Below are 24926 nucleotides of genomic sequence, written 5' to 3' on the forward strand. Positions count from 1 at the left end.
CATGCTTCCTGCTTCTGCCGTCTTTGCTGCTAAACTCGCTGCCCTTGGGGAAACTTTCAAAGGTGAGAGCAAATATTGACAAACACATAAATTCTGAGGGGGGCTGCATGATCATCAATCATACTTTGACGTGAGCCTGAAAAGTTTTCCTCACTCATAATGTTGAGATTTGCTGTACCTCTACAAAACAACAATACCTTTCAGAATAGGAACATATGGCTCTGCACAAACATACACACTGCCTGTAGAATTATTACAACTACTCAGACAGGAGCAGTATCAAGGTACTTCTTTGTTTCAACGATTCCATTCGTTTGAAAAATGTTCAAATATGCGACTGATGTCAGTGATACACTACATTCGGAAAATAACATTTTAAAAATGAGAAACTGTATTTGAAAATGGTGATTTCTACATATACTGCTTTATATGACTCTGCCAGTATATATTTATTCTGAGGTAACTGTGAATGTGCCGGTGCAGGGTCTGCATTTTTGCTGGTGATGCACTCTTGAACATTGCATTACTATCTGTGCCATCAAATCTCAATAAAGCTGTGGTGAAAAACTATGAAAAAAACCCAACATATTGGTGAGAGCTGACTGTATTTTGCCTTCTTTCTTTCCTAGATGCACCAACACTAATGCCTGATGTTGTTCCAGGAGCAGGAGGGTATTACAAGTGTTCTCGAACAAAGAACACCTTCCGGAGAGAGATAGAAAGAATTTAAAACATGTTCTGAACAAAGCCATTACACTCATTTATGCTTTGTGAGCTGTGTCTTATTAAAACTCTGCTCTCTGTGCCTGCAGCAGATTAGACATAGCTGCACCAGTGTCCGCAGAGTCTGTAAGGACGTTGTTAGGCAGAAGGAGACCCTTTGGAGGCAGTGCCATGTATTTTAACGATAACATACAAAAAAAATGCTTTCGATTTTCTTCAACGGACCATTTAAGGGACGTTGAATGCGCCTTTGAACTTAAACACGATTGCCTGATGCATGTGAGCTCTTGAGTGTCTCTTAGGAATGAAAGACTGCTCTGTTAATGCATCCCTGAAAGCCCCCATACACATATATGAAAATGTATCAGAAATTAAATCCATATAAAATCAAAATTCAATGTGCTTTAGCTGTGTTGTGGGCTGAATCAACTCTAGTTGTGTCAGACAATGGTCTCAAAGCCCCCTCAAAATTAGGTTCTGTTAGAAACATAGAGGAGAGTAAGTACTTTCAAAGTAAGTACATTCAAAGATCACTGTATATGTGGGAAGGGCCTTTATAGGCCATAAGGTGAGTGACACGTGCATAAGTAAGGATGTGTGATGGTCGGAGAATGGGTGGTTTTCATCACGAATTACATGCATGCTGGCATAATGCTCCACATACGGCTGCAGACAAATGACTAGGCTTGATTCTGCCCTGTGCCTCCTTACAAGAACAGGAATGGCAGGAGTTTCTGTTGTGGTTGTTACAATTAGAGGTTTGACACCTTATTATTTTTGTTGTTTAAGCCCCCTCCCCCCCAGTCATGGCTTTGAAAGCTAGCTGCCCGCATACTGTACCTCCTCCAAATTCATCTCATCTGGACTGTCCCAGGGCTTGACAAACTTTCCGGCACGCTGTTTCTTCAAAGGCACCACCACGATGTAGTAGCCCCTGCAAACGAGCAGGACAGCAGAACAAAGCCATCAGGCCCCACAGAACTTGGCAACAGATTAAACACCTCTCCATCTTTTTAAGGACCCTCAGAGGTGTGGGCCAGCATTTCATAAGAGACTCCATGACCTCAGTGATGTTGACACTTCTTGAGTGTACATTACAGACCTTCTCTTTCATCTGGTTTTGACACATTTCCATCAGCCATGTTAATGTGTATCAGAGCTGGTGCCCTTCTGGCCAGGTGGGGTGCAAGAGGATGGATTGCACTTCATTGTCTTTTCAGAGCCCACTTCTGGCCTTGGGCAGGCTCCAGCACATAGTTTTAGCTGTGCTGTTGGCAGCGTGTTGCCTTCTGTCATTTATATTCCTCATGGCACGGCACCGGTGATAATTATGAGGCTAGATTTTTTTTCACAATGCAACAATGCCACATTGCTGTAACCAACAGGAATCATGTTTTTTGGGTATCTCAGCTTGCAAGTTGACTTGCTTTTTTGATTAAAACCTTAAATATTAGCAATATTGAAAAATCAATCAGAGGATAATCACTTGATTGAAGTTAAAGATTAAAATAGTAACAATAGAATAAGATTAAAATAGTAACAATAGAAGAATCAGAGCTGTAGAGCTGAAAGTAGATATTACTGAACTGAAACATGCATATGGCCTGGTGGGGGAGTGCACCAGTAATAATCTTGTCAAACACGTTTTGGTAACCATGGTGTGCATAGCACTCTTTCAGCCACGGTCACGCACACCTGAGTTTGAGTGTGAGGGCACACTCCCATGATGGCATACAGGTGGATCCGTTCCCATGGAAACCTGGCTTTTGCATAATTAAACAGCGAAAGCGGCTGTGGAATGAGCAGGATGTGCTGCTGCGATTTTCAATTCATTACAATCAATTTCTCCTGTTTGGATCTAACTGAGCCATGATCAGTCGAATTCAAGTGATCATTGAATTTAACTGGAGTGAATTAGTCACCTCAGTGCGCGCTGAAACTTAAGAGGATTTCCATGAATTGAACTGAATGAAGATAATAACTCTGCCAGCGTTTTGCTTCCTGGCTGGGTTCTGCATAGCCTGCGCAGTCAGGAAGTCAATATGGTGGGGTAATGGGGAATTAATTTGTTTATTTCCTCGCAAAGGAGGCGCGGTGTGCTCATCTTGCGCTGCGGGGGGAAAAAAATAAGAAATCGAAACGCAAGATGTTTTTTTGAAGTGCACCACGGCTGCTGCACATCTGAGGCTACTGCAGGTGGCTTTTAATAACCCACTCCATGGCCCAGTCATGTGGAGTTTAATAAAGTGAGAAAGGAAAACCATGAAAGGCTTCTTCTCCGGTTGTTGAGTCTCTAAGAGCGAATTGAAAACACGTTGATAGGTAAACAAATGCATTCGACAAGACAAAACAAGCACTTTACAGAGTTAAAACTACTGTAACGAAAAAGTAAACCATGAGAAATGATGGACAGGCAATATCATGACAGTAAACAGATGAGCGGAATAGAAATGAGCAAAAACACCAGGAAAAAAAAGGTTGCAGGTAATAACTTCCCGAATCTCCTGGTACGCGGTTATTTTATTGAAAAATCCACACTCACTTCACTTTCTCCGAGGTCTCCACAGAAGGGAGCTCCACGGTCACCATGCCGTCCGAGTTGGTCTTGCCGATCAGGTAGGGCTTGGTACGCAGTACGTCTGGCGCCGTCGTGGTGGTCACGCGGTGCTGGAGCCCGCCGGCGCTGTTCCCGCGGTTGGTCAGGAGGAAGGAGTACTGGGTCTCAGGCTGCAGGTTGGTGATGAGCTTCTGGGTCAACTTCCCATCCACCTCCACACTCTGGCCGTTGTCATAGAGGATCTATCGTGTGAACAGGAGGAGGGTTTTAATTTCTACCCGAATGTAAACTAAACGTGTATTCTGCTCTATCAGCATAGTAAAATAGTAGAGAGCTTGAATGAAAATAGTATATGAAAAAGCTATTGTAAGATTGTAAATGTTCCTCCCACAGTCAGTTTAATCTAATGTGAGTTTAACATGATATATCCTTCTGTAATTTCAAGTGTCTTGATTCAATAAGGACTATTAGATCAAATCAGAGGCCCACATTCTAAGTTTTATTTTAAAGTACAAGCATTCTCATTCATGCCATTGACTTTGAGGAATGACAAGTTATCAGTTAAACAGATACCCAGTAACTCTGTACTTTTTACACTGTGCTAAAGAGAATCATTAGCTCTTACTGTGAAAGGCTGGGCTGGGTTATAGTTTTCCTGAGTCTCCCACGTTAGCAGCACAGATGTCTTCATTGCGGCTTTCACACGGAAATTTTTTGCGAACACTGCTAAAAAACAGGCATTGCAGATGATTTAGACACATCGCCAGCGTCCCCCACTCCAGCACTTGCACCCTCAACACAAAAAGGACAGACACCTTACCTGGATGTCAGAACTCTATACCGCCCTTAAACTCGTCTCACTGTGGCTGTACTGGACTATAGACATTGCCTCCATCTTACCTTTTCTGAAGCGTCAGCCCCTACTGGCGCTAATGTAACTGAGCGGACTGAAGGAAGGCCTTTGAGGTTACTGTACCTTTGACTGGGGAGTACCTGTAGCTATGCCCTCAGCTGCATTACAACAATCCTGAAAGCCCTCCTTTTTTCTCTCCTGGTGAGGCCGGAAGGGGAGAGATCCTACCTTGATCCAGAGGCTGTGTCCTGAACTGGACACTGGGGCTATAAGGCCCGGAGCCCTTGCTGGTGAACGCGCACATTTTAACATCGTATGTGGTGTCTGGTTTAAGGCCATCGAGGGTGACGGTTGACTCGGGAGCGGTGATTAAGAGTTCCGTGGGCCCCCTGGGGCTGTTGATGTCCTTGTACTGAAGGGCGTACTTGACAATGTTGCCGTTCCGCTCGGCGAGCGGCAGTGGCTCCCAAGAGACCTGAATGGTGGTGGCGGTCGTGCTCTCGGCCGCCACATTTTGAGGGTACCCGCTAGGCAAGTCCTCGGGGGTTGAGATCTCCTTCACCGCCTCTTCGCCGAAGCCCACTCTGTTTCGGGCCGACAGGCGGAAGATGTACGATGCTCCTTTGTGGATCTCCTTGGTTGTGTAATGGTTCTCCCTCTCTGGGAATTCGACCACGGTTAGGGGGTCAACGTCTTTGCGGCCAAACCTCAGTCGGTATCCTAGCAGGGGGCCGAAAGTGTTCGCAGGGGGATGCCACTGGAGAAGCGCGGTCCCCATGTTGGTGGCACTGACCATGAATCTGGGCTTTTCTGGTACTGAAAGACAGTTACAATAGAATTCCATTATGAAAAATAATTGCTACACCTAAGCTGTTAATTGGCACAGGTATACATTTACAGGTGTTTTGCCCATTTCCCATATAATCTTATTGCTGTTGAGGTTGACTTACACGTGCTGTTTTTATTGGTAAAATGTCATACAAACCACCAGGGCATGATCAGCCTTGGACTGTTTGCTTACTGACCATAAATTTGTTACAACATGTTTTCTCTGCAGAACCTTGTGTGACCAGATTAAAAATGATACCTTGAAAAAAAACTGCCACACAATTCTTGAATTCTAAACTCTTTCCAATTTTTTTTTTCATTTTAATTTCCCCACCTCATTTTTGCATAAGTAACTTGACCCCTCCCAATAGTCCAATGTCAGACCGATGGCTGACTGGAATAATAATTGCTCTTATAATTGAGAAGACAATTAGCAGCATTTCCCATCTAATGGTTGAAGGGGAAAGGTCCACTTTGTGTTCCAGTGAATGCCATTTCGACATTTCCAAAATCAATGTATTACCCCCTTCTGACAAGAAAAAAAAAACTGCTGAAAACGTGATCTGCAGGTGACTCTTGGTTTATGACAAAGAAGGTGTCATCTGGGAATGACATGAAGTGTAAGGTACCTGCGCCTGTTGTGGAGACCAGTTTGGGCTTACTGCGTGCCCCATCTCCTTTGGTTGTGTAAGCCCCGACAGCGACTGAGTACGTTGTTTCAGCTTGCAGGTCAGAAATAACCATCTCCTGCAGGAGAACAAAGGATTTCAGTGCCCGCATGTTGCCATCTCATTTTTTTTAATCACACAAAATGAAGAAAGGGAGAGATAGTGCAAATCTAGAACAAATTATTTCACACTCCTGATTTACAGGGTCACCCCTCACAAAGAAGGGCCGTTAGTAAAATCACACAGTGCCATTCAGATGCAATGGTCTTTTGGAATTCAGGTTCAGTAAACATGTATTGCGTACACTCGCTGACATATGCACTGCCTCATGATAACATAGCTTTTGTGCTACTTCTGTGTTTACCACCATACGCTCTTCACATATCCCACACAAGGGATAAAATTAGGTAATTCTGCAATTGTTTCTGAGCTGAGCATGTTTCCGATTGGGTTGCTGTGTCACAATTTACATATTTCCAGAATATAAATATTAAGGGTTGCTGGGTTGTGTGCAAACCACCATATGTGCATGCTCAGACAATGGGCTTCGAGAGCTCTTCAGTTCGCCAGCCCATGCAATCAGAGGAACCGCTTCACTGATAATAAGGCCCTGATTCGGTCCTGGAGAGGCAGGCAGTCGAGTGCTTCCTCTAAACTCCATGACAAAGCATGCTGAATGGCTCTCGTTCCAGCTGCCCTTATTCTTATTATGATTTTCACATAATGCTGTTTACTTCAGTTTCAAAGGAGCTGTTAGTTTATGCCACTGCAAGCAAAACATTGGTAAAGATTATGTAGGTATTAGGACTGTCACACAGGTGGAAACGAGTTCAGCCTGGTCAACAATGATGCAAGACAATGACTAAATGCAATGCAATATAAAGCTGCAGATGGTAGCAAAAATGGGCAGGCTTTGGCTGTGTTGAGATGCAAACTGGAATAAACATGAAGTCATGCTTTTGTTGAAATAAACAATTTACTCACATGGTCAGTTGAATCATCATATTCCCACTGATTCAGAATTGAAAGGATGGAGAGATGGAGAGAGAGAGAGAGAGACAATCAGGGACTAACTATAGGTGTACTACAGAGAAAACAAAACAATTAAAACAGGAAAATTGCAGTGTATATATTGTATTATATAAATGTTTATGTGTTTGCCGGTGGAAAAATCATTTTACGCTCCGCATTGTTTTTCTTCAGATAATGTCTTTTTAATTGCTTAATCTCCTTAGGCATTTAATCCTTGTCTACATGAAATGTAAACATATCCCACAAAATCTAAACACTGCAAAATTCAGGTTAAATCTGCTATTGCCAAAGACTCTCCTGAATCTCCATACTAGATTATACAGAGACACAGAGAATAATAGTAAACGTTTGTAAAACAATTTCCCATGTACAGCAATTCTCTAACCGGCACTGACGCTCCAGTCTGTAAAACCTGAGCACATTTATCAGAAATATTCAGACACATTTCACGTAAAGCTCTCATGGAAAGTATTTTTTACAATTCATGTCAAGTTCTCACAGTATATTCAAATAACACAGCAGCACAAACCACACTCAGTGAATAATTCAACGTGATTAGAGTACAGTCATCTTACACAAAAGTGATTTTCTGTATCATGCACTGCATAAATAATACTGGACTCTGTTCAGACTAACCACGATGTGTTTTGTCCTTAGCTCAGAGTCACAAATTTAGGCAGGTGTCATATATTTATTATTATTCCTTCAGACAAATTTCCATTACTTTCGGCAACCATCAGGCTTGTATTGTTGTGTGTGAAATGGAACACTTTCCTGAAAAGTCTGAAAAGTTAAGGGCCAAGCGCATAGCGGCTTGTTTGAATAGAACCCTGTGGCCCGTGGGAGAGGTAACGAGGCCGGAGAGGATAAAGGCAGTTACCTGTTCATCGTCGATCAGGATGTCCTTAATGACCGGCTGTCCTGTGGGCTCCCCGTTAACCATTCTGACGTAATGCACCTGGTATCCGCGGATCTGTCCGTGCTGCTTGTTCGGAGGCGGCGACCGCCAGATCACTTTAATTGATGTGGAGTTGATGGCCTCCACCTCGACTTTACGAGGGGGACCGCTGGGAACTAAAGGAACAACCATGGGATAGAAGAAAAAAGGGTCAAGATTACAGAGACCTCCCCCTCCTGGCCAAATCCGAAAAGTCAAACTTGTGAAAAAATAAAAAGTAAAAAATAAAAAGTGCTGATATCACAAGTTGAATGACATCAATATATCACCAATGGCAAGGAAAAAAAAAATACAGCCCAAAAAAGGGTCTGATATCTGAACTGACATTTTAAAAGACAATAAAAAATGGGTTTAGTGGATTAAAAATATGGATTAAAAATGTTATTGTGGAAAAAAATAGAAAAATAAATAAAAGCCAAACAAGAAAAGCCAAAAGAGATGCTTTGACAATCAAAGCATCCTGAAAGAATTTGGCAATGAACTGTTTCAAAAATATAAATAACAAAAAAAATATTTTAAGCAGCCAAAAAGTATTTCTTCTTTTTGCCATTCTTCCCACTGTCTGATAACTTGGCATTTAGTCAAGTTAAAAAAATACAGCATGTTTTTTTTTTCCCCAAAACATCCAAAATGACAGTTGGGAAAGGGAAGGGATGACAGACACCTGTATCATTCTGACACAGGTTTTATTTGTTAGGGTTTGGAAAAGGGAGGAAAAATTAAAAATCGCCTTTGAAAGCAAGAAAAGGCGCATTTTGAAAAAGTCGAAAAGGCATATAAGGAGGGGGGTTCCGTGTTAGTGACTTGGGTTCAAAATGTGAGTAAAAGTGGAGCCAGGAAGAACCGTAGTTAAGAGCAGGAAAAGCCGGGAGGTGGGGGAGGGAGGTGTGGGTTGGAAGATCCAGGCGAGCTAGTAGAAAGGTCTAGACTCGGAGAGCTACATGGGTCTACTGGCGCAGCCGGCGTGAGACATACCATCCTCGTCTGTGCGGATGAGTAGCGGTAAGCTTTCAGGGCCTGGTCCGAGCCCGGTGTGGGCGCTCACTGTCACGCGGTACTCTGTCCATTTCTCCAAGTTCTCCAGCAGGTACTGGGAGCTTTCGGGAGGGAGGTCAGCGATTTGGCGTGAGGACGTGTCCTCTCCTTCGGTGGCGGCGTACTGGATGGAGTACTTGGTGATAATCCCATTCTGCAACTCCTCCGGTGGCGGCTGCCAACTTACCAGAATGCTGGTGGAACTGGGGCTAGAGCATTTGACGTCCTGGGGAGGTGCCGAGGGCTCTGATTGGAGGGATCGTGAAGGTGGAGGGGCAGGGGGGCGGGGTTTTATTTCATCCATTCGATTGGTCATTTTGGTTGATTTTGAATTTTGATTTCAGAGTGGAGTTGGGAGCGGGTCAACATAGCGGAAAGGTTTTGGGGGTGATGGTGGAAACAAACAAAAAAACAAAAAGAAGGAAACACAAAAAAAAACATAAAATGAAAAGGACATACAAGGACCAAAATTATGGCTTTGAACAAATGAAATAAAAATGCAGTGAAATATTTCAAATAAAAATGACAAAGATTAAAATTAAGATGAAAAGAACAAGCAAACACTGTGGCATATAAAAACATCGTCTGACTGAAGCAATGACTGGTGAGCAATGAGGAGAACACTGGTGAAGTGTCACAGGAGAAGCAATGTGTAAAAATGATGCTCTCACAACATGTAACCTACCTTGTTGCATTAATCATTACACATGTTTGTCCTTTCTTTTAATACAGTAAAGATGTCCATCTTCCATGTCCAGATCTTAATCATTTAATTTATCCTTTCATCTGTTTAAAGCTGCCTACTATGAATTTGACAGTAAGGACTAAAACCAGTAAAAACTAAAGCAGAGTCCTCTAAAAATATGGGAGAAATGGCATATGAATAAAACCCATAAATAAACCAGTTAAAATCATATAAACGATTTTCAGACTCGAAAATGTTCACCTTATTAGGCATTCCCAAGCAATTACCACAAATCCAAAAATAAAACAAAGGCTGATGTGTCGACTCACATGGTGGAAAACACTGCATCGCATACCAACCTTTCCGAAGCCTGTTGGATTGTGGTAAAAGCCTGATTATACCACAGTGAGCGTTGAGGGGGATACAAAACTGATTTTATAAAGACTGCTCTTCACACGCTGCCATGCAAATCGCTGACCAGTTTGTGGACGCTGAGCGCCTCCTGTTTACCTACCATCATTGGGTCACTTCGACGAATTTCGGACTGTCTTTAATACTCAGTTATTCTGTACCTATTTACCCCAGACCCCAGGGTTATAAGCAAAACATTTACAATGATAATGCCAGTATTCCTCAACCCCCCCCCCCCCCCCACCCCCCCCACCCGAACACCCCTGCCCCCTTCCCAACCAAAGTTTTGAGTTATCCCAGTTCATTAGCTGTATCATAGCTGTTTATTGTTGATTTAGGCATTTTTTGTTTATAAATCTGAGGTCTGCTGGGATAAATCTTAAATATATGTATAAGTTTTATTCTGGATGGATGGTTGTGTTTGAGCTTTCGGTTTTATAAAGTGTTTATGCTGATTAAAAGAATTTCAATATAAATCTGGGTAGGGGAACCAACCCATATTCACTTAAAATATATAATCAAAACAAAGCAGACAAACAAATAAAAAACATGTTGCTCAATATCCTTTGAAAGCTCCATCACAATGTCCATCTCCATTCCAGGGCTGACATGGGGTTGTCAAGGGACAAGGTTTTCTTTTCATGTTTACAGTCTTTTGTATATATATAAAATCCTCTTCTTAAATGGGAGAAAGCCAAATATAATGAATGAATCTTTTTTTTTTCCATTTGAATACTTGTTTTGAAATGCTGAACAATGTAATCTAGAGCTCTCTGAACAATTTCTAACCTTGTCAGTTGACTTTAAAGACAGGCCCACACAAACACTTCCCATGCGTTGCTTTCTCAATGAGATAGGGCATGCTAGTTTCAGCTGCAATTCAAGCAACCATCAGAACAGCTGTGCAACTGTCTGCCACAGACAATTATGCAGCTCTGTTTCTGAAGCTTTCTTGCTTTTGATTAAATTGATAACAACCAGTGTCCCCCAAAATAAGGGGTTTCTCCTTTTGGAGCAAACATTAAATGTCCCTGAATAGGGTTAAATTTGAGGGCAGTAATTTTTCTTGAAGATCGTGATTAAGGTCTCCGTTGCAGTAAGCATCTGGAAACTGAGGGCTTTTTTCCTCTAATTGCTCCCATTTCTGGACCGTGTCTGTATGAAGTGTGGGGAAAAAAACCGAAACAACACAAAAAAGAAGGAAGAGCACCTACGTGTTTGGGGGGTCTCAGTTGACACTTCATTGGTGTACGCCCCGATGCCATGCTTACTGCGAGCGGCCAACAGGAAGGTGTAGGTGGTGAAAGGCTTGAGGTCCTTCAGGAGGTAGGAGGTTGTGGGCTCAAAGCTGATCCGTTTCTGTGGAAGAGAACCAAAACTTACAGATTTTTTTTCCTTCTCAAAGTGCAGACATCAGCATACTGTCTCGCAAAAATCTGTACATAAGCTGTGGTATTTTGACAGGGACACGAAAGAGTTAAATAACTAGAATACATTCACGTATGGCTGTATATATTAAAGTATCAGCCATAACTTACATTTGTGTAATATTGTGGAATAATTACCAATAATTGATATATGAAGCAATTTGCTTGGGCTCAATAAGCTCATTATTCATTTCTCCAGGCTTTTGTCCAAGGAAATGAGTAGAAATACTAGAACAGATTGGAAACAATTACCTCTTCCTTTTCCTCCCCTTTCCTGTACAGAAGTTCATATCCAGTGATTTGATTGTCTTGACCATTCTGTGGCGGAGGTACCCAGGACAACAGTATGCTTGTTTCAGATTTGGCTTCGCCTTTGAAGTCAGTTGGTTGAGATGGAACTGGAAATAAAATATATGTCAAAATCATTAAAAAAGAAATATAAAATCTGACACATGGCTGTAACTCATTACTTAATTTCTACAATTATATTTTAAATTCTGACAGAAAACATTTGTATTGATACCATCAACTTGAAAAAATGTATCATTTAATTTAGTATTTGCAGGTTTACGTCTATATGACTGTAGTAAGTATAACGGCATATTAACACATGCCTCATTAACACTCATTAACACACACGTGCATGCAGACACGCATATACACCATTGGTGATTTTAGACTCTTTTTAGGGGTGCTCAAGCACACCTAAATTTCATCTCAGCACCCTTAAAAAAAACTCATGTTACTTTATTTGTTTGTTACATGTAATTCATTAAAAGTATTATTGTTGTAAATTAAAATATTAATGTATTAATTGTTATCCAGTGAAATTAGTGATTTAGCAGGGGGGTTGAACACTTTTGTAAGGCACTGTATGCATGTCACATTTTCATTAGGGGCTGAGCCCCCCTAAAGGTCTACGCCTAAAATCGCCCCTGATATACACACACTCGCATACACTCTCACCTCCCGTCTTGGCAATGATCTGTAGGTCAGGGGACAGGGGTCCATCCCCCACAGAGGTGAAGGCTAGGACCTTGATGTAGTAGGTCTTGTTGGGGGTGAGCCCTTGGATTGTGAGGAAGTTGGCTCCGCGCACCATCTGCTTCTCCCAGAGGTTGACGTGCTGGGTGGGCTCCATGGTGTAGTAGACCCGGTAGCCCATGATCTGGCCGTTGGCCTCCTCGGGTTCGTCCCAGTGGATGATGGCTGTGGTGCTGCTCAGCATGCGACCTCTGACCTGTCGCGGGGCCGAGCTGGGGGCCTGCTCAGCAGTCCTGGCCTCAATGATTTCGCTGGCCGGGCCGCGACCGATGTTGTTGACTGCCACCACCCGGAACTGGTAGTCTGAGTAGGGGCTGAGGCCGCCAACACTATAGCGTGTGGTGGCCACCCCGTCTATCTCTTTGTACGAGTCCTCGGAAAACTTGGACTTGTGCTGGATGATGTAGTAGGACACAGGCTCTGGGTTCCCGGAGTCCCAGGTCAAAGTTATACTTGTGGCTGTCCTCTCGGTTACCACGGGGACGCCTGGTGCTTTTGGCAATGCTGGAAAGATGACACGCGTAAGGGCTTTTTAATGACACAGCAGATGTGAGAAGAGAGACTGGTGCATCCTGGCTAAATCTTTCTGATATGTACATTTTTAAGGGAGGCTATATGGAAAAACAGCATTTAAAGAACTATGTACAGTTTTGAGTTTGACCATTGGATTTGCTGAGGGACTGCTGCATTTGTCTGTCCTACAGTGCTGGGCAAAGGCCTCTGAAAAATTCATAAGAAAAGTTTTGAAATTAAAAAAAGTTACAAGTGCAAGTGCATGAAGAGATTAAGTCATAACAATTTAATAGACACGATACTCTACATAATTTAATTTTTTGCAAATTCCCTTATCTTAAAAATTCCAGAATAAGTGCATGCTAAACTGGAGATTATGAGGAATATTTACATCATCTGTAACCTCTAGAGGAAAATTACCAGCAGCCATGGAGCCAGCAGACATATTTTGACTGTTTCTTTTTTATTTTGTCTAGAGGAAAAAAAGCCAAGCGTGTCCCACACTCTGCCATGGCATGTGGGTTTCCCCACCCACTGCCCCAATAACACTGGCTGTAATAATATGTCCCATGCTGTAGAGACAAAATGCCACACAAAAATGCAAAGCCCTTTTTTTCTAATATGGTAAGCCAAAGGAACAGCTTTGCTGTCAATACCAAAGTCATTTTCTTCCCCTACGGCACACTGAGCATGACCACATTTGGAAAAAGGAGATCTGGTCACCTTTAACCGTGATCTGAGCCACAGCCTCGATGACACCCAGGGTGGACATGGCCACGCAGGTGTAGTTGGCCGACTGGCGGACGTCAGTGAGCTCCAGGACGTTTCGCCCGATGGGCATGTCGTCCTCCGGGGTCAGGTCCTCGGCTCCCAGCATCCACTTCACGTACGGCATGGGGGAGCCGACCGCTACGCACGTGATGTTCACACTGCCGCCGGGCATGATCTCGTTGTCCGTTGGGGGGATGGAAAACCTGGGAGGGACCCGCCGAACTGGGTGGGAGCACAGAGGCAAAGGAGTTTTTCCTTATTGCTAAGTGAGACAAACGCTGCAAAAGTACTGTTAGATTTATCTTGGTTATCTTGGTTAACTACAAAAAACATTTAGCTAATTACTTCTACACCTTCAATAAACAGCAAAAGGCACACTCACAAACGCACTGATTCAAACTCAACAGAACATAACAATGAACAATTTTTGGACTGACAAAACACAGATGGCATGCACCGGGTATACTGTGATCACAGGTAGATACAGACGACAGCACAGAAGAGCTGGAGCATCAACAGCATGCTTGAACTGTGCACAAAAACAACTGTAACACTGTGCACTTCTAGTTGATGTGAGGTAATGCTGCCATGACACATTCTCACATCACACATATGGTAGCCCCTGATGTTGGACGAAGTCCAACTTCATGATTAGATTTCAAGCTTTGATCAAAAAAAGTGGATACAGCCTTAAGAATCACTTATTTATGATGGCATAAAAAAAACAGCATGGACCAATCACAACCAAGGAATCAGAATAATTAAACAGAAGAATGACTACGTATTTCGTAGGCACATTGACATGAAAGGTGGCCAGTGGCTTGGTGTGGAAGCAGCTCTGGGTGGGAGACTGGGGGATGAATATAAAGTTACACCCAACAACAATATCAGTGAAAAAGGAGATTGATGGAGATGGGCTGTGCTAGCAGCTCTGGGTTAAGACAGATAGACGGGGTGGTCTAATGGAAGCTACGGTCCCCGGGGAGGGGAGTGTCCGACATTACAAGGGGGCTATGATAAACAGGAGTAGTGCACAACAGCGTGGTTTGATTGGAAGGTCCTACTGCCCACAATGCAATCAGACACAACGTCTGAGGGCGGGGCACTTGAATAAGGCAAATATCCTGCAGGCTTTCAGATGACATTCTCAGAGATCAGTGGGATGGGAGGGTGAGATGAGTGTTACTTCTCAGTCTCAAAGGTCCTGGAGATAGCCTTATGGGATACACTTTGCTTCTTTGCTTCATAGTATGATAATATAGATCCCCTGGTAGAGGATTTAAACACAATTCACTGAATATTTCTGTTGTTTAAATATTGTGTAGACTATAAGAAACCATTGAAAACTGCTGGCACTAGTGCTAAGAAGAACACACTTATTAAATAATTAACAATTTTCATTAAATCATATCCCCAAAGACATAACGTTATCCTATTAATTAAAATGTCAGCACGTTGCTCATTATGTGTTATGACAAGAAAAAAATACCTAATTATCTCTATAATCACAGTTCTAAGTACTTTAGTAGTTAGTACTCTATAATCACAGTTCTAAAAAAAATCCAGAATATAGTGGCATTTGGGGTGCAGTCATTGGTGGCTATTGATTTAGCCCTGAAAGCATCCAAACAAGACACAGAAGGGGAGCTACACATTGGAATGACTGAGGGAAAAGGTAAGCAGTGTAGAAACACATCCAATTTGAAACAGACCACACAAGAGGAAACACAGGGGTATTGCTGTTCATTCTAAGGTCTTTACAGACAGTAAAAAAAGGCATGACTGTGCACATCTCTGGCTCATTCTCTAGTCTCATATGACAGTTTGACAAAATCATTTGCTCCTTCTGGTAGCTGAAGGAGCTGAGCCGAGTGAACAAGCGGGGACACTTAACAACAAATGGAAGGGAAACACCAGAGTGAACAGGCCACCGTGCACCACAAAAATGAACATTCCATGCCAGCATGCACCACTTTTAGGACAGTCACACATGACAGCCAGGGGAAGACCAGAACACTCAAACACAAATGCAGCAAAATGAACAGGAACTACATAATAATGATAATAATAATAATAATAATAACAGATAAAACAAAGATTACATAGTGCAGTTACATTCATTTCATTTGTATTCATGTTAATGGTTTTGCAATGATGCTTTTTTAATAGGTGGTTAAAAAGTAAGAACACACCAACCTTCTCGCAGCTCTGAGGGTTTGATGCAGAACACAATGAAATGAGGAGAAGAGAAAAACAGGGGAAACACAGAGAGAGTAAAGAGGCCATAATCAAGGCATACAACGGCTAGTAGAGTAACCAAATCATAGACCAAAACTAAACAAAAAAATCTCATCTTTAGCGCTTGCACCATAATTATGGGTCCCAATGTTCCTAGACGATCTGTTAGAATAAGACTACTCTAGTCATGTTGTAATGTGCTTTGTCCTTAGCTATGAATGACAAACGCACGCAAGTGTTAGGTTTGTCCTTTTGAATTATTAAACACTTATTAATTGAAGAGACTGTCAAACTCCCTTGACATGTAAAGGAGTAACACTTGCTTAGATTTGTTGCCCAACATTAAGGACAGAATATTTGGTGGCCTTTCACTAAATGAAGCCTAAATACTTTGGTGTTCGAGGGAAGCCGTGTTTACACAAGTGAGTCAATAGGAAGGGCTGAATTTAGCCTATAATCCACACAGGGGCGGTTGAATGTGACTGCGCTTCAAAGTCCTGAACCAGCACCAGGTCAAAAGTCAAAATCTTCTAAAGAAATAGTCTACTGTTCTTTCACATTCCATTATACAGGGAAAAGCATCAATTGTATTTCAAATAATCCCAGTTCTATGCCATTTCATATGACATAACAATAGATAAGTATTCAAATTTTACAATGATTACATTTACCTACCTACATAAACCAACACTGCTGAAGTACCTTAGAAAGATCTTACCATTCATACTGCATATAATATGATATCCTCACAACATATGAAATAATGCAAAAAACACAATAATTATTACAATAATAATAAATTATTGTAATTTAAAACTAGAAATGCTTCGCTTCATACATGATTTTTTTCACTTGTCAAAAAGCAACTCTAAAAAAGGAGGAAAACATTTCCATGTTGCCCAGAAGAAGAAGAAAAAAGAAAAAGAAGAAGAAGAAGAGAAGAAATGGACAGATCAGACAGATTCTGCTTACTGAGAGAAGGGAAACTGTGAGGGCATTCCACCCATCCCCTCACAAACCCCAGAGCATAAAGGCGATTAGTTAAACATGCCGAGCAATCAAGTCAATAAGGTTAGGCAAAATCAGCTGGAACAACCAAGACAGCAAAGGTTCAATCAATCCAGGAGGGTAGTATTGTGAAAAAAAGGATACTTACAACCTTCACAAGTCAAGACACATTGGGCTAAGATCTGTTTCATCTTCCATACACAACACATGGTAATAATCATGTCACATTTTAAAAAAAAAACATATACATATGTATATACACATATAGATATTGTCCAGAGTTCTTTTCTTTGACCAATCGTTTGCAACAGTTTAGCACCACTGTTTATACTTTTTTCCCCTACCTCTGACATATAGGTTGGCAGGGGCGGAGTACCGAGTACCATCGTTGTTGGTGGCGACACACTCATACTTCCCCTGGTCGGACTCCTCGCTCTGCTCGATCTGGAGGGCACCTGGGCATGGGGTAGAAGCGGGAGTTAAAGGAGGTCCAGACCCCTCAGTCACACCTCTGTGTCCTGATAAGATCCTAACTGTGGCGCACCGCACACTCGCTGCTGCACCAGGTTTGCTTGGTCCCTTTAACTTGCCTCAGACCCGCCCTCATGAAAAGAAGCGCATAATGAAACATGAACTGAAAAACTGAGGATGGATCCTTAAAATACAGAGTGTGTTTGTCATATAGAAGAGTCAATTACATATTAAGTATGCCGCTTATGTTATCATTTACGGTATCATTTTATTTTATCATTTTATTGTATTTTAGCATATCTATTGTAAAACATAGCTTTTCTATATGTACTCAAACTTTTTCTTACTTTTCATTTGGGTGGGTGCAGCTCATCTACTTCAAGAAAAGCAAACCTAGATGACCTCTGGGAGTCAACAGTTTAAGTCAAAGGCCCAGATTTGATCTAACCACAATGGGTTTTGTCCTTTGCATTAACTTAAGCAAATGTTACATTTCTTCATCTTACACAATATTTTCCATTAAAGTCAGTGACAACCAAAGCAATGTTGTGTAAGAAATGAAAATAACATCTACTTCACTCAGACATAAGACAATGCCTTTAGATTAAATCTAGGCCTATCGTTTAAAACTAAAATGAAATGTTTTCTACTGTCTTAGCTCATGAGTCAAAATAAATGTTATATTTTTTGCAAAGTAGGGTTGTTTTTGTAATATCTGTATGCTTTATTTGTCATAAGCATAAACATGTTTTATAACTAAGGGCGTTAACTGATCAGTTTTCTCTGTTCACTTTTCTTATCTGAAATAGAAGTATGACAGAAGTTTATTTTCCTTTAAAGTCAATGCATTACTTAAGCATCACTGTCATATTTCATCAATAATTTGGCTGACAATAGAAAAGACTACCTCTAAAGATATCTATAAAGGTTCTGACCTTATAGACACAAATGGTCTAGAACAATCGAGATAGTGTGTATAGGTCAGAGGTTAAGAGGGGTCAAGAGTAGGTACAATCCCTGCAATATAAAACATTTCATTTGACTGGTCAATATGGGAATGAGTGAAACTGCTTCAAGGGAAGCATGACTTGAATTAAACAAAAAAGAGGTTTACAGTTTACAAAAGCAGCATAACAGGAAGGAACAGTTCAAAATAAATCAAGACTGAAGAATACAGCAGTTCATAGCGCTATTATAAGAGGGGAGAGGGGAGTTGACTTCATCTGACAGAAGCCAACAAAAATGCAGCGAATACGGAAAAAGAAAAATCGGGTAAAATGCTGCTTTGATAAAAAAAAAAAAACGAATAAAAGAAATAAAACCAAAAGAACCAGAAATAGTTAACCCAAAATATCACTATCAGTTACAAAATATTTGACATGCAAGTCTCTCCAAGAACAAGAAGTGTATGTCAGTGCAACTTACAACCTTTTGACAACCCTTAGCTGAAAAATAAAATGCAGTTGTATTAGAAGACAAATTCAAAATTATGGCCTTGGCCAAACAAGAAAGCAACCAACTACTGCTGTGGTTTTGATTGGGCAACTACAAGACACACCCATAAAAATCCACCAATGGGATCAGCAGTGTGGTGTCACAAAACCCAAGAAAGTTGCTGTATGCATCAATCATTCTGAAATTCCAGTCGCACAGGCCAAGTAGCAAAAAGGACCGGGCAGGTCCTATGCAAGCGTTATCCTTCCCCATACCCTGAAGAATTAAAAAAAATGTCAAAAAGTAAAAGAGCCCTCAACCCAAGAAAAAGAAGAAAGTAGGTGGAAGAAAAAAAGCACCGCAGAAACTTTATCAAAAAAGTAGTTGTTTGGGGCTTTTTTTTTTAGAAAGTAGTAGAAAGAAAACAGAGGAAAGAGAAAAAAAGCTTGCAAAGATAGAAATCATTTATTTGAAAAAAAAAATAGCGCAAGAAGCAGAGGAGAGGAAATGTTGTCTTCAGCATGTCTGCGTGAATCCACACCATCAGGTTTTATAGTGCTGAACAAGAACAGCTAAGGGGAAAAATGTTTGGTTGTTTTAGTTGGACAAAAAGAGGGACAAATGAGCCACTGTGACTGTGTGACTTTGGCTATGGCCAAAAAGAGAAATGAAGATAGAAAAAACAAGATTCTGATATGCTTTCCTGTGTTGCGGAAAGCATATCATTACATATTTTAAAAGGTAAATAAATACGTAAAAAAAGGAACATTTTTTTACAGAAATAAGCAGAAACAGACTGGACGTTGGAATGTAAATGGGGTAAACCGAACAGGACAAATAAGTAGGGACAGTAATGAGGAAGCAATGCACTTTCGTTTGGGTGACAGGACAAAGGTGGGTAGGATGGGAGAGGGAGAGGGGGGGCGACCGAGAATGAATAATTTCATTCTGTGAACGTTAGTTCAGCACTCTTACCTCTTATTGGTGTACCACCTGGGTGGATAATATGAATGCAAATAAGATTAGAAAGAAGAAGCATTAGTACGAGAAGAAGGAGGCTGGGGCTTTGGAAGAAGAATCAAATTAGATTTAACAGAGTAAGTCAATAAAAAAGGTACTAGGAGGAAGAGAGAGTGATAGAAAAAGAGAAAGAGAGATTGATTTACTCAACTGGCAGAAAAACAGGATTATCATAGCAGTAGCAGGTCAAAGAGCAAGTCGTACAGCGTTCCATAAGGGAGGTGCCATTTGGAAGTGGCTTGGCTTCTGAGAGAGCATTTAGTGGGTAGGACTTTGGATATAAAGGGGGACAGATACAGCCTGGAAGCCTTCAACCCATAAGCTTAACCATACATCCCTTACACAGGGCCTCTTTTCCTCTACAGCGCTCTGAATAAACACTGCTAATGAATATTGATATAGAAATAGACATCAAGGGAGTGAGTGAGTAAGTGAGTGAGTGAGTGAGTGGGAGAGAGAGAGAGAAAGATATAATACAGGTGGAATCAGGAGGGGAAGTGCTATTTTTTCAGGTGGGAATATGGCATCTACTTAACTACATCTAAGTGACAATTGTGTGCTCCAGACAGGTGTTTCTAAGGTTGGTACGACAACAACTTGTGTGGGATTGTGTGCCACTACGGATATCAGGTGACTACGCTAACTGTTAGTAAAATGCATGCCATGCATTTTAATAATAGTTTGAACATGAAAATTAGTGGGGGTGAAGTGTGCTTCAGATCTAAGCACTTACCAAAGGATTCTGGAGAATTAAAATACGGAGAGAAGAAAAACAGCATAAAGATATCATTATATTCCTTATGATTTGGTACAGAGTTAAAGCTTTATATACTCTACTTCACAGGAGAATTTATCTCTTACTCTTACAAGAAAAGAGAAGGTTAATTTACAACAGTTCTGCTGACAACAAGCAAAAGGCAGGTTAACAAGACGGAGTGACATCACAGGACAGGTCAAAGCTGAGAATTCTGGGTAGACAGGTGACCAAACAGCTTAGACGCTACCGCTATCATTACCAGTGGCTAATTACAACCATTTATCAAATGTGTCTATATTTCATGTAGCTTATACGTAATCATCAATTTTGAATTAAAAATGTCTAACATTTCTAAATATAGAGAAAAATTTAGGGGTCAGGAAAAGGAATATTAGGGTATGCCATGGGCAAAGAGAAGCAAAAAGCTGGAGTCTACACTGAAAGCAGGGGACTGTAGATCCAGAGATAGTTTAAGGACTGGGGAAAGCTACTGCGCGATCTCACACACTACTGTGGCTACTTGGTTTTGGAAAAATATTCCATTAGTAAGAAGAACTGTGCTTCTGAATAGGTTAGTCAAGACGACTTTTCATTAGTCTTGTTTGAAATATAAAAACAAAAATCTGTAATGTATTAGTGCGAAGGGAAGATTAGGATCCATACTTTGGTTAAAATGCAGAGAGTACTAAAAACAGAATTTTTGAATGAATTCTGCCTGTGGAGTGCATTAGGCAGTTAGTTAGTTTGTTTTTGATGGGATGGTTAGAAACCAAGGACACTCCTTTGCGAGTTCTGAATGAAGCCCAATGTTGAAAATGAATCTTATTTTTTGTTTTGGAAAATAAAATGAAACGAAAATAATAAAATGGATCCATATACTGCGAAAAAGCAGTGCAGGAAAAGCTAGTCGAAATATACAGTCACAGCAGTGAGCAATGTGGAGAAAAGAGAGAAGCCACAGACACACAGGACACTCAACAGGCCAACTCAACATCAGAGACAAAGGGCGACAGAGACCAAATCAGACACGGAAGAGGAGGAGGAGGAGGAGAAACCATATCGGTACCTATGAATCAAACCAACGGGAGAGAGGAGGAGGGGGAGTAACAGAACGAACGGACAGAACAGAGAGGACTTCTTGGTACGGCCGGCTCCTACAGCGAGACCCTACCTGATCGCAGCTGCTTGATGCGCCCGTTGTTATTGGTGGTGTTGACGGGCAGGAAGTCCTTGAACCAGGAGATGTCTGGGTCCGGGTTGCCGCTGGCGGCGCACAGCATGGTGGCTGTGCGCGTTCTCTCCACCACCTTCAGCTGGGGGCCCATGTCTATGGTGGGGAAACCAGGGGGGAGCTGGTCCTCTGAAACACAGGAGACCACACGCCCTTCAACAACGCGCCCTCTCCCGGAACCCCGCCCATGTCCGAGACGTGAGGAGCCGTGACGATGAAGACACCTGAGCCACAGAGGGGCCAGTGCAGGTGTTCAGAGATGCTCAGAGGCAGACACAGATAGATTGTCCGACAATATGCTCCTGCGGATGCTTCCTTTTCACGTACAGTACTTTGCAAATGACTCGTTACACCTCAAATTGCAGGTTCAAGCATTTTTTTGATCTTGAAAGAAAGAAGCAATTTTTTAACGAATGCAAAATTACCAAGAGAATAATTACGAAAAGAAAACACTTCTCTTCCAATCAAACTATTTGTTTACCCATCCCGTGAATGTACTCCAGAGGCCTGTGAACAAGTGTGAGGGCTTTGTGCTGTCATTTTATGAACGTGGAGCTCTCGAAATGGCGGGTGAGAGCGCGGAGCACGCTGAAAGCTCCCATCTTTCCCAGGCGAGGTGAGGAACGCTGACCCGCACAGCACAAGCACCCACACTGCGACACAAAGCATCACTCTTTCCAGCTGGTTTCCCAATCCCACTGATGCTCGGCCAAAAACAACTGAGCAACCGTGCTGAAATACGACCGTTACACTGGGCAACGGAGACATCTCCCCTTGACGCCGTGCCAGCCCACTCTACCCTGGCTGCAGATCGCAGGAAAACACTGTAAAATGAGTTAAATTCACACCTGGATTTATTATTTTTTTTCTTAACTCTTTTAGGGAATAAGCTGTACATGGTGTCTTTCTGTTTAGCTTTTTAGCTGGCAATTTTAGCCATTACTTCAAATAACAATACCAGACATAATACTGATAAAGGAAATGCTGCTCATTAAAGCACTTATACTTTCTTATGTAGTGTTAATATTTCCTAAAACAGACCTAGTCCAGGTACAAGTAAGGCAGCACCCCTTGCTCTAAAGAGGCTTCCAAACAACAATTTGCTGAGGTCTGATTCCCTTTTGATGGATCATCAGTCCATACAGTATCTGCTTATCAAATATTCAATCTCGAGAGCCAAACCTGACCCAGTTTCACTACATAGGCTTCAACAAGACTAGCAAATGTTTCCAGGTTTACAGCCTGGTAGGAATAGACTAATATATGCGCATACTTTGGGCCGAAGCATAATGATCTGGCCCTGAAAGCCCATAACTATGATGGATTACTACCCATCAGCATGCCAGAATGGTGGATGTCTATTTGACACACCCGGGAACTTGGAGGGTCTTGTACCTCTAGGTGTAATATATTCTGTTTGCTCAACACTACAGGGCCGAAAATGCACTGTTAAACGGGCATGTATGGGACAAGATTGCAGCTTTTTCCTCTTGAGTGCTGAGCAAACATTTCCTTTGAAGAAAACAAAGAGAAGCACAGGTCTACTCGAGCCAGCCCATTCCTCAGAGATCCCCACAGCAAGCGCACCCAGGCTAACCACTAAGTGCTTTACAAGCAAAGGAGCGCTACCTTGAGAATGCTGACAGTTTGATCATAATAGGTTTGACCCACACACACACGCTACCCAAACGTATTTGTCTGACCTTTGATTCTAAATTTCATCCTGCACACTCCTGAATCCATGCTCCGTGCTCCTGAGTGTGTTTGTATACAAGCACTAATGGGCACAACAAAGACATGGCATTTTGCATACCAATGAGACACGGTGTGCCCTAAGCGTTCCATTCCTGGTTTTAATAAGGATAATTAAATTCCCTTCCTTCTCCCTTGCACAGTGTACCGTTTGGAGTCACTGTCTTCATTAAATTTTCATGAGGAAAGCTGCAGCGTAACTGCTTTGCATAGCCAGATCCATTGTGTGCTCAGCTTTCAGGTATGTGGCTGAACAAAAAGCACGTCTGCATTCGACACGAAAAGGTGCATCATCACTGTCTGCACTTCTAATTAGAAACACGAGCTAAATAACTACTATAATTTAATGATAATTAATGTATACATACATGCATGAATAAAGTATGTATACATGCATGCATATGTCTGTGTGTCATATATTGATCTTTTGAAATTAAAATTCCAGAAAAAAACAACAACCTTCCTCTTAAACCTTGGGAATATATTAAAATAAAGCATACATTACAACAGACAACTGAAATGACTGTTCATAACATATCATAAAATGGATAATAGGATAGTATAAATTAGATTCAATTATACTTTACTAACATCACTACCTTAGTACTGAGATAACATTAAGTCAACAGATGAAAGAAAAAGTAATCAGCCTGCAATGTTAAAATTTGTACACTATCAGAACTTGGAACACAGAATGACAGTGGCCTTTGCTGTTCAGGCTGGTCTTGTCCAGAAAGTAATGACATGTCACCCTGGTACTCATGCTGTACAGCTATTTAAATGCATTTACCAAACTCATCTTGGGCTGTTGCTATTCCAAGCTTAATTAGCCAACGGTGATTTTAATCTCCATTGACCTCCACTGAGCTATTCAGTTTGGGCACTGTAATTGTGATTGTACGTTAAAGGTCAGATTATTGCTCATATGAAGAGGATAAGAGGATGTGTTTTGAATTGCTGAGAGCTTTTCAAAGAGCACCCACCTCCTAGCTAAAAAAAAAAAAAAAAATCAAATGTATTTATGTATTTTAGTTGTGAGGTCACACATTCTAAACTGTTGTCATTATTGTGTCGTTAATTTGGAACCAAATGGTCAGTGTTATAATCCAGGATTTAACCAGTTTCCCCACAATCTCAGGCTGTTCTTAGGGGAATGTTTTAGAGCTGTATTGAAAATGATGCAATAGCATTCTTGCAGTAAAAGAATATGGGTTGTTTTTTAATCTCTATGACTTTGTCCCATGATACATTTGCATTAGGTCTTACACAGTTGACTCCATGTTCCTCGACATCACAAATCAATCAGAGAGAAGGCAAAAAAATGAAATTAAACACCCTCAGGGAGTGGACAGTCTACAGCATGTGGTTTTCTCAAATGTCTGCGTCGGCTCTGCTTGGCGTCCCATGTGTTAGGACCCTCTGCATGACCTCCACAACATGTTTCTCATTAGCGGTAAAAACCACAACTGGTGAGGAGCTGCTAATTTTAGCACGTTTGTGGTGTATCAAG

At 41.5% G+C, this 24926-nt stretch overlaps 1 protein-coding gene across 25 annotated transcripts in view; it reads right to left on the reverse strand.

Moving 5' to 3' along the window:
- Positions 1–24926, reverse strand: part of LOC118769682 (receptor-type tyrosine-protein phosphatase delta-like) — a 236546-nt gene that overhangs the window by 40018 nt on the left and 171602 nt on the right. For 5 of the 25 annotated variants that reach the window (XM_036516926.1, XM_036516918.1, XM_036516925.1 and 2 more), the window contains 17 exons: positions 21605–21793; positions 20410–20418; positions 19632–19649; positions 17096–17206; positions 15702–15713; positions 13458–13727; positions 12144–12725; positions 11430–11575; positions 10965–11109; positions 8595–8900; positions 7542–7735; positions 6614–6640; positions 5591–5708; positions 4362–4949; positions 3906–4003; positions 3266–3522; positions 1564–1657 (listed from right to left, as the gene is read on the reverse strand). In XM_036516926.1, the coding sequence (XP_036372819.1) occupies positions 1564–1657; positions 3266–3522; positions 3906–4003; positions 4362–4949; positions 5591–5708; positions 6614–6640; positions 7542–7735; positions 8595–8900; positions 10965–11109; positions 11430–11575; positions 12144–12725; positions 13458–13727; positions 15702–15713; positions 17096–17206; positions 19632–19649; positions 20410–20418; positions 21605–21793 (3164 nt within the window). Of the gene's footprint in view, positions 1–1563; positions 1658–3265; positions 3523–3905; positions 4007–4361; positions 4950–5590; positions 5709–6613; positions 6641–7541; positions 7736–8594; positions 8901–10964; positions 11110–11429; positions 11576–12143; positions 12726–13457; positions 13728–15701; positions 15714–17095; positions 17207–19631; positions 19650–20409; positions 20419–21604; positions 21794–24926 lie in introns of all 25 variants that reach the window. The other 20 variants (XM_036516923.1, XM_036516939.1, XM_036516938.1 and 17 more) reach the window with 15 other exon arrangements.

The sequence above is a fragment of the Megalops cyprinoides genome, chromosome 22 (genome assembly GCF_013368585.1).
Source record: "Megalops cyprinoides isolate fMegCyp1 chromosome 22, fMegCyp1.pri, whole genome shotgun sequence".
NCBI lineage: Eukaryota > Metazoa > Chordata > Actinopteri > Elopiformes > Megalopidae > Megalops > Megalops cyprinoides.